A 10,922-nucleotide genomic window follows, 5' to 3' on the forward strand; every position below is an offset into this window, starting at 1 on the left:
TACTTCGCCCAGGTGTCCGGGGGTGACGGCGGTCCTGATGGTAGGAGAGCCCTCGAGGACTTTCTTGCCGGTCTGCCGTGTCTCTCGGGGTCGGATGCGGAGTCTTGCGAAGGGCCAATCACGCCTGGGGAGGTGAAGGTGGCTTTGGCCGACTGTAAAGCGGGTAGGTCGCCGGGACTTGATGATCTTCCGTATGAGCTGTATAAATGTATGCCAGACTTGTTCGGGCATCTACTGGCTGACGTTTACGCAAACTGGCAACAGAATGGGTTTATCCCCAGATCTGTGCGCCGGGGAGTAGTGACGTTGGTCAGAGAGGACAAGGGGGACGTTATAGAGAATTTCAGGCCCATCACTCTGTTAAACGCAGAAGTGAAGATTTTGGCCAAGGTCTTAGCGAAAAGGTTGGCGCGTGTCGCGGATGGTATAGTCGGGGGAGGCACAGACATGTGCCATCCCAGGCAGAACCATTCAGGATACCCTCCATCTTATTCGCTATACCATAGAGAAGGTTGATAATAAATCTGGCAAAGGTGGGGCACTGGTACATTTGGACCAGTCTAAAGCTTTTGATAGGGTTGACCATCGATTCCTGGCGACTGTGCTTGCGCGGTTCGGCTTGGGCCTTGGCTTCCTCAGGTGGTTTATTGCTTTGTACCACAACATTGACTCGATAGTTCGGGTGAACGGTTTCCTTTCGAAGCCGTTCTGTATCAGACGCTCGGTTCGTCAAGGATGTCCGCTCTCACCGCTTTTGTATGTGGTGGCTCTTGAGCCACTACTGCGGAGGTTGAGTGGCATTCCGAGAGAACCAGGTCTAGAGGAGTTTGTTACGGCTTACGCGGATGATATCACTATCAGCGTAACCTCAGTAGCACGCCTACGTGAAGTGAGTAAGACTATTGAGGCTTACGAGGAGGTGGCAGGAGCAAAGATTAACCGGGAAAAGTCGGTCGGCTTACAACTCGGCACTTGGGTTGGCAAGTCGATGCCTTCAGACAGCGCTGTTGGGCGCTGGACGGAGGGACCGGTTAAGTTGCTGGGAGTTTGGTTTGGTCCAGGCCTCCAGATAGAGAAGAACTGGACGGAGGTATTGAGCAGGGTGGCTGCAGTAGTCAAGACCTGGTCTTGGCGGTGGCTATCCATGAAAGGGAGGGCGGAGGTGACCAATGTGTTTATCGCATCGGTCATTACTTACCGCCTAACCGTCGTGCCTTGTCCGGATTCGTGGTTGATCAGGCTGGAGAGACAGCTCTTTCGCTTTTTGTGGAAGTGCAGGTCGCCACTTGTGAAACGCTGTCTGCTGTCAAAAGCCTTTAAAGGGAGGTTTAGGGATGCCTTGGTTAATGATGCGCAGGCATGCGTTGAGATTGAGGCACCTCTGGATTCTCCTGGATAGTAAACGGGTGTGGTCTCCGCTGGCCTGACAAATGTTCCCCGAGTTCAAAAGTTTTTGCGAGCAGGAAGCCTGGTGTTCTCGTAGACCGAGGTCGAGTGAATGGCATAAAGAGTGTCGTAAGGCCCTCTTGCTTTTCCGGCGCTCGGGAAACGCCAGCGGTGGGGGTTCCACACGGATTTTATATAGTGGGTTGGTAGAGTCTGAATGCGACGATGGCCTGGGGGCGACTCTAAGTCTCGTATTTATTCAACTGGACAGCCTGTTTCACCGTACATTCGGGTTGAGAACGTTGGACAACTTCCAAAAGTCCTTAACCTGGCAATGCTACAGAGGTACCTTGCCCGTTTGGGATAAGCTTGCAAGACACGGTAAGCGTCAGTCGCCGACCTGTCCAAGATGCGGGGGAGACAGGGAAACCGTCCCTCATGCTATTGTTCAGTGTCCGGAGATATCTGAAATGTGGGCTTATGCTGAACACCTGTTGTCCGGCGAAGGAAGAGTACAGCTGTCGACTGAGTCAATTATAAAAATTGACCCACCGGGAGTTTTAACAAACGAAGGTAAGAATTGTTTTCTCACGGTTGTAGCAATAGCGAAAGAGGTAGTATGGAAGACGAGGATAAAAGGAATTAAGACAAGTAACTTTATCTCTGGCCACAATTTACGTTCATTTTTTTACTTTTCATTTGAGAAGGAAAGTGTGGCTGGAGAGGAGATGTTTGTCGGGGTGTACGTTCCAAAAGAAATGGAAGCATGTTGCACGAGTGTTGTGCGTGCAAGGAACCGTGTGGAAAAAAAAAGAAAAAAAAAGGTGCCAGCGTTAGATCGGGGTTTGTGGGGTCGGAGCGTGGCCTGATCATCGCTTCATTTGTGTTGTCTAACCTACTGTTAATATCATTCGATTTTTTAAATATTTTATAAAATTTTTAAAGTCAAATTTATGTAAACCATTCGCATTACTGATCCCAATCAGTTGTTGTTTTGTACCATTCTGTGTTTGGCCCCCTGTGGGCAATAAAGAAATTGGTATTTCATTCACCTTTACGTTCTGAGTTCAAATTCCGCCAGGTCGACTTTGCCTTTCGTTCTTCTATCAGTTTAGCACCGGGGACGATCTAATCAACTTACCCCCGCTCCCCGAAATTTCTAGCCTTGTGGCAATATTTGAAACCAATACTAATGCTAACTTGTACATATAAAGTCCTGCACTCTGAGATTAATACAACAGAAGAAAGTTGTGAAGCGGTTGTAATCGTATGGATTTCATATTGTTAAGCAAATCTACGTTCAACTCCCATAACTCTTATATGTTCTTCGTCGAATAATTCATAGCTCGTATCTTCTACATTTTAAGTTGTACTGGCATAATTACTTTAATTTGTAATTAAGTACTATGTGAACCGAAAGCTGAGTTCGTAGGAGATTACTGTAATAGCCACACGATTCTCTGGATTCTTGTTTTATACTACTCTTTTATGTATATATTTACATATAATTAATCAATCGATTAATAAATTAATGGAGGAGACACCCATTTAATGATTCTATCAAGTAGCTAGCATGTTAACTCCATTTAGGAAAATATTTATACTGATAAATAATTATATTATTTACATTTGACAGATATTTGTCCTCATCTTGTTTGTTATTAACACAACGTTTCGGCTGATATACACTCCAGCCTTCATCAGGTGTCTTAGGGAAATTTCGAACCTGGGTTCTCATTCCTAAGGTATTCTTCAACGTTGTTGTTGTTGTTATTATTATTATTATTATGTTGTAAGCCGGCAGAGCCGTTAGTGCGTTCAACAAAATGCTTTGCAGCCTTTCTTTCGACTCTTAACCTCTGGTGTGTCGATGAAATCGACCACCCTGCCCCCGCCACTTCAAAATGTGAGGCTTTGTAATTATAGCAGAAAAAAACAATGTGATCCTTTTGGGATCGATAAAGTACAAGGTTCGATGTAATCGACAAATCCTTCACCCTATTTCAGGATTTATATCTATGTAAGAAAACTACTACTACTACTACTACTACAAGAGTGGGGGAAAAGTAGGTTTATAGTTGCTTAATATAAATGGAATGTACTTTTCTTTTCTCAATTTCTCTTAATTTTTAACGCAAATTCGAAGTAAGGGCTTCCAGAAGGAACTATTTGAATCGCTTAAGAATTTGATGTTTATACTTAATGTCGGATGAGAGTTCAAAATTCAAAAATTCAGGGGTAAATAAGGTAGATCAATAGGTAGATAAATTAAATATATACATATTCGTCTAAATTCAGGTAAAGGGTATCATCATTTTTGTAATCCAACGATTACTGGAGTTGCTGAGTTCATCGGAAGCCGACTTTTATGATTTCTGAGGACATAGATGAATGCTTGGGTCAAGCAACTGTATACCTACTTTTACCCACCCCTGTACTACTACTGCTGCTGCTGCTACTGATACTACTACTACTACTACTACTACTTCTATTTGGTGACACGGTTCAGTATACGAAATCAAATATTAGAAACATTAAGCAAACATTGAACTTCATTTTTATTCCAGAAACGAAATACACAGATCCTTGTTATTTCAATATAGCACTTTTCCCTTTTCTTCGACCCATTTTTTGAATGATTCCGCAAATGTTCTGGAACAGGAATAACCTAGAGGAATAAGCTGAGACCATAACCTACAATAAAGACAAAAAAGATTGGTCTCTTGTAAAATTAAACGCAAGATTTTTTCTGTCGTAGTCTGAACTGGGTACTCAGCAAGATGGTTTATTATAAAAAGTGAATATCAAATGAATATAACATCAAAGTTATTTTCTGTTTTAGGAATAAATCACAGACTTCATTGTTATTTAAGCCTTGTAAGGAGTGAACCGTGGAAGATAAGATATGGTTAGCATTTCAAATCAACTAATCACGTAGAACCTCTCTCATTGACTCACACCGTATACATGCATGCAAACACACACACACGTATATATATATATATATATATATATATGTATATATATATATATATATATATATATATATATATATATATATAGGGATGCTGGCGAACCCTGTTGTACTCTTCCACCACAACTTTCACTCTTTCTTGCTGTTTCTGTTGTGCCTGTAATTCAAAGGGCCAGCCTTGTCACGCTGAATATCCCCGAGAACTACGTTAAGGGTACACGTGTCTGTGGAGTGCTCAGCCACTTGTGTACCCTTACCGTAGTTCTCGTGGATATTCAGCGTGACACAGTGTGACAAGGCTTATAATGGCTCTTTATAACACTATCCGGTGATAACTAAGCATAGAAGATAGATAAACATAATTACAGGTCATTGAATAAGGTAATGAACAAGCGACTATGTGGTTGAGTGAGAGTATGCAGCACTGAAAAAAATTACCTGAAAAGAATAGAAAGCTGTCAGTGAAAAATAAAATGGTTTATAAGCGTTTGCGCACGTGTTTGTGTGATTAGGGGTTTCTAGCTTAGAAACAAGGTCGAATGATTCGTGAAAGGAGAAAACAGGAGGACCGAAAAAGGAAGAAAAGAACACGGGTTTCATCACAAAGAAACAAACATGCCCAAACAGGAGGAAGCTGATATTTTGAATACTAACAATACCAATACCATCCCCGACAACTGTAATACCGCCACCACTATCACGAATACTACAATCATCACCAGTATCAATACCACTACCACTAACACCAAAACCATTGTAACACTTTCATCAATACCACCGCACTATACCCGTAAACACCATCATCACCACCCTATCAATGCCAACATCTCTTACACTATTACCCCTATCAATACCACATCAATCCCACCACCACTACCACCAAAGTCACCACCATCACTAACATTAATGCAACCATCCTCACTATAGTACCATCACCATCACTTCTCTCATCAATAATATTAGCACAAACGCCAGTGCCATCATCACCACCACTATCAATGCCACCTGCACTAACGTCAAAACTACCACGACCACGACCACGACGACCACCACCACCACCACCATCACCAATACTATACCTTTCCACCTACACTTCTACTACCACCATGACTACATCCACTGCCACCACTACTACACAGCAACTAATAACTTATGTTCATCATGGGTGATTAGCAAAGACAGTTTCCATAATCATATTGTTTTTGTGTTTCGAGGTAATGTCTGTGCTGTACATTTGAAGATAATATTTTTCATACTTTAGCAGCAAGTGCGGTCTGACCAAATCTGTCTCGTCTCACCTGACACTGTTGTGGACATCTGCAAGTGTACAGAATCTGCGAGTGTACAGGGAAACATCTGGACACTAAAGAGCACACATTGCCGAACAACGATTCATCGGGTCACTGCATGTGGAAGGTGGTGCTTTATTGTGTATCATCGAATTAAATATCCATCTAGATATCCGAAACAATTTAACTATTTGTCAAGACATGTCGTCCAATCGACTACTCGAACGCCATAATGGTGTTTGTTTGATCACAGCTGGACTGGAGTGACATAACGCCAATAACAATAACAACCACAAAGAAACAGCAAGAAATATGACTATTGGTTACTTACACATGAAAAGTATTTGACACGGGCTTAGTCTTAGCATTCTTGAAAAACTGGTAAATTGAATCACGGTTCGCCCAGCCGATTGTGCAGAAAGCATTTTCCAGGTAACACTCCCTTTGCATATCTAAGAAAAATCTGTCAATAAAACTACAAGTGACTCTTACAAGTGAGTATATATCTCTGTTTTCTCATGTAGCATTTTACAATAGCTTCCATCCATAGATTTATCTAAAAAAAATGTAGAAAACTCTCAGTGAAAAAGGAATTGGTTTATAAGTCTCTTGTGTGTGTGTGTGTGTGTGTGTGTGTGTGTGTGATTAATAATTAATAATAATAATAAATCTATTAATCCGATTTACCTCGAATATTTTTTCATCGATTACAATAATTAAAGATTACAAAAATGTTTTCCAGGAATTGCATAAGAAATCCGATTAAACCCTTTGGCAGATTGGCTGATTTGGGCAAGTTGGTAGGAGGTTAAAAAATAAAAAAATAAAAAGGTTATTAATTGTTAGAATAACTTCCAACTTAGACACAAGACCAATAATTTTGTGGGAGTGCGATAGTCAATGCTATCGACTCTAGTATTTGAAGTGCAGTTTATTTTATCGACCAAATAGATGTAAGTTGATCTCGGCAGGATTTGAACTCATAATGTATGTAGAGAGAAAGAAGACGGACAATGCATTTTGTTCGTTGCTTTAAGATTTTATAACGGCGGTGCCCCAGCATGGCCACAGCTCTACGCTGAAACTACAAATAGAAAACGAAACGAAAATATACGTACACACGCACGTATATATATATATATATATATATACACACACACACACACACATACGTATCTCCTCTTTTATTCTTTTACTTCTTTCAGTCATTTGATTGTGACCATGCTGGAACACTATCTTTTTGTCAAAGAAACTTACCCCTGGACTTTTTCTTAGTAAGCCTGGTGCTTATTCTATCGGGTCTTCTGCCGAACAGCTAAGTTAGGGGATGTAAATACACCAACATCGGTTGTCATGTGAAGGCTAGGGGACGAACACAGACACAAACATATACACATAAATATATATATTTACACATATATATATGCATTATATATATATATATATATATATATATGTATATATATATACGATGGGCTTCTCAGTTTACATCTGCCAAATCCACTCACAAGGCTTTGATCGGCATGGCGCTATAGTAGAAGACACTTGCCGAAGAGGTCACGCAGCGGGATTGAACCCGGAACCATGTGGTTGGGAAGCAATCTTCTTCCACACAGCCACACAGGTATTTTTTTATATTTTGTTTCTTTCAGACAGTAGAGTGAGTTCATGATGCCAGGGCATCACATAGAAGGGGCTAGCGAAACAAGCAAGACCCAGTACTTTTTTAATCCTGGAGAAGTAAACTAAGTGACTCTGGTTGTTGAGCGGTGGTGGGGGAAAACTCAAACACACAAATACACTCACAAGACTTAGAGCAACACAGGGATATTGTAGAAGACGCTCATTCAAGATGTCATGCAGTGGGACTGAAAGCAAAACCGTGTGACTGAGAAAATATAAATATAAATTGTGTATACTATATATTATGTAATATAATACGTGTGTAGGCGCAATGGCCCAGTGGTTAGGGCAGCGGACTCGCAGTCATAGGATCGCGGTTTCAATTCCCAAACCGGGTGTTGCGAGTGTTTATTGAGCGAAAACACCTAAAAGCTCCACGAGGCTCCGGCAGGGGATGGTGGCGAACCCTGCTGTACTCTTTCACCACAACTTTCTCTCACTCTTACTTCCTGTTTCTGTTTTGCCTGTGATTCAAAGGGCCAGCCTTGTCTCGCTGAATATTTCCGAGAACTACGTTAAGGGTACACGTGTCTGTGGAGTGCTCAACCACTTGCACGTTAATTTCACGAGCAGGCAGTTCCGTTGATCGGATCAACTGGAACCCTCGACGTCATAAGCGACGGAGTGCCAACAAATATAATACTTAAATATCAATTTAATAATAATATTGAATATTGATCTTTATCAATTAATCACAGGATATAATACATCTTATTTTAGATGCAAATATCGATAATTTTAATCTTGATTTAGTAATACATTTAATATATTTACGTACTAATCTTAAATGCGTGTAACGTAAGCTCGTATGCATATATCTGTTCTCTCTCAATTTAAATATACTATGTTATATAGAATAAACTATGAATCAATAACTGAATACAAATATGATTGCTTTACTAATTATCTCTGTTTCATATAATAATTACGATCGACATTTTTATGAATTAGACACATGAATATAAGGGAATATATATGTATATTAACAAACTGATTTGACTCCATAACACGTTACTAACATACATACACACGCACACACATGGGAGGCGCAATGGCCCAGTGGTTAGGGCAGCGGACTCGCGGTCATAGGATTACGGTTTCGATTCCCAGACCGGGCGTTTTGAGTGTTTATTGAGCGAAAACACCTAAAACTCCACGAGGCTCCGGCAGGGGATGGTGGCGAAGCCTGCTGTACTCTTTCTCTCACTCTTACTTCCTGTTTCGTTTCTGTTGTGCCTGTAATTCAAAGGGTCAGCCTTGTCACACTGTGTCACGTTAAGGGTACATGTGTCTGTGGAATGCTCAGCCACTTGCATGTTAATTTCACGAGCAGGCTGTTCCGTCTGTATGTCTCTATGTATATCTATCTATCTATTTTTCAATCTATCTATCTATCCAGACTGAAATAGAATTGAAAGGCAAATGGTTAGGCAAAACTTGGCAAGGACATTGAATTTAGCTATATAGTAAAGCGGTGTACGTAGTCTCTAACATTTGTTTCTGGTATGTCCCAGCTATAGGACCATCGTATCGAGTGAGGATTCCATAGCCCGAGAGTGAGAGGTTAAAGAGAGTGGAGAAGCATTACTAATCAATGATATTATTGTAGTTCATTTTGTCTAAAAAGGGAGGAGAAATCCAACTAAAGTATGTATTCATTAGGTAACTTTAATGTCCTTGTCAAGTCTTGTGAAACCGTTTCCCTTTCTTTTTTGTTTTAATCTATACCTATCGGTTCAATGGAAAACCACTTCTAGCCGCTTCAGAAAGGCAGTCACAAAATCGCATGTTCAACAGCAGTTCAAACTGGAATTTTGATGACATACCAAATTGAGCACTCAGAATGTATGTCTATTATTTTCAGTCACCCTGACGAAAACTCGTGTCTTTTATATCTATCTATCTATCAATCTATCTATCTATCTGTCAGCTTGTCTATCTTTGTTTCATCTATTCTGTCTTTCTTTCTCGCTTTCTTTCCTTCTTTGTTTCTTGTTTTCTTTCGCTCTTGTTTTACTCATTCTGTCATTCTATTTCTTCGCTCATTCAATCAGAACTTTAAATTGCCACACCATAAAAAGCATAAAAAATCATTTTACCTTTTCATCGGGTCTTTTACAATAAACAGGTTCCTGATTGTGCACATATAGTAGTTCAGGGCAAGGTAATCTCTCACTCACACATGTGTAGAAATTACAGTCCAACTTTTGATCAAAAGAATAGCATTCAGCTACTCGTTCATTAGAAACTAAGAAATAGAGAAACAAAAAGCTCTTAGTAAATGTGTGATTATGGCCGTTGTTGTTGTAGATGTCACTGCAGATGTATTCATTGTTATTGTTATGGACTTTGCATTGTATTGTTTTCTTTTAATTCTTGATGCTGTTGCTTTTGCTGCTGTTGTTACTGCTGCTGTTAGTGGTGGTAGTGTTGGTAGTGGTGGTGGTGTTGTGGTTGTTCTTGTTGTTATTGAGGTCGTGTGAAGGCACGCGGCTTAGTGGTTAGGGTAACCTGCTCACGATCGTAAGGTCGTGAGTTCGAGCCACTGCGGTGTGTTGTGTCCTTGATCAAGACACTTTATTTCACGTTAGCTCAGTCCACTCAGCTGGCAAACATGAGTAGTGACTGTTGTTCAAAGGACCAGCTTTGTCACATTCTATGTCACGCTGAATCTGCCTGTGGAGTGTTCAGCCACTTGCATGCTAATCTCACGATCAGGATGTTCGGTTGATTGCATCAACTGGAACTCGTGTCGTTGTAACCGACGGAGTGCCAGTATTGATGGCGTTGTTATTTTTATTGTTGTTTCAGTTTTGCTGGTTTTGTTGTTGTTGTTGTATTTCTTGTTATTTTGGTGGTTTGTTATTGTTATTGCTGTTGCTTTTGTTTATTTCGTTGTGGTGGTGTGGTGGTGTCTTGTGATTGTTATTCTTTAACTGCATGCTATTTCTGATCGAACATACATATTATAAAAACCTTCCAACCGTGACAATCCTACCTTTCGAGGATATCTAAAACAATATTCTATATGTTGCTTCCCTTCTCTTACGATGGTAAAATGTAATATGACGGAGATTTGGCTGGTATTTCTAGCGGGGCGATTGATCACATAGAAACTCACTGTTGCTGTTTCATTTTTGTTTAACCACAAGTTAGTCTTGATTGAGAAGACCTCGGATCAAATCTACTTTAACCGTGGTATTCCTGCATTTTTCCCGGACAGCATATGGCTCTCTAAATAATGGAATTTCACCTGATTATTCACTTTTCATGGAAGCAGTAACCTCATCTCATTCCTCTGTCGCAAGTAAAATAAATCATTATTGTTATTGTTATTAATAAGGCAAGCGTCTTAGCAGAATCATTAGGATGTCTGGAAAATGCTTAGCAGCTGTTCGTCCGCCTTTACGTTTTGAGTTCAAATTCCGCCGAAGTCGACTTTGCCTTTCAACCTCTTGGTTTGATGAAAAAAGTAATCGACTAGTCCACTCCGTCAAAATTTCAGGCCTGTGCCTATAGTAGAAAGAATTATTGTTTTTGATTGAGAGAGCAGTTCATGTCATCAAAGTGACACAGGGTACAAATATACA

The 10,922-nt window shown here is 40.5% G+C and overlaps 2 protein-coding genes across 4 annotated transcripts in view; one reads left to right on the plus strand and one right to left on the minus strand.

The window, feature by feature from the left end:
- LOC128250786 (uncharacterized) overlaps positions 1-10,922 on the plus strand; it is a 43,348-nt gene that overhangs the window by 2,836 nt on the left and 29,590 nt on the right. The window lies entirely within an intron of this gene.
- LOC149131194 (uncharacterized) overlaps positions 3,928-10,922 on the minus strand; it is an 8,458-nt gene continuing 1,463 nt past the window's right edge. Inside the window, exons 2-4 of one of the 2 annotated variants that reach the window (XR_016238284.1) lie at positions 9,432-9,580; positions 5,981-6,205; positions 3,928-4,080 (exon numbers count right to left, since the gene is read on the minus strand). Coding sequence is in view for 1 of the 2 variants with exons in the window: in XM_089341533.1 (XP_089197659.1) it covers positions 3,976-4,080; positions 9,432-9,580 (254 nt within the window). In the remaining variant the exon portion in view is untranslated. The remainder of the gene's footprint in view (positions 4,081-5,980; positions 6,206-9,431; positions 9,581-10,922) is intronic. The other variant, XM_089341533.1, reaches the window with a different exon arrangement.

The sequence above is a fragment of the Octopus bimaculoides genome, chromosome 24 (genome assembly GCF_046866305.1).
Source record: "Octopus bimaculoides isolate indiv1 chromosome 24, ASM4686630v1, whole genome shotgun sequence".
NCBI classification, from domain to species: domain Eukaryota; kingdom Metazoa; phylum Mollusca; class Cephalopoda; order Octopoda; family Octopodidae; genus Octopus; species Octopus bimaculoides.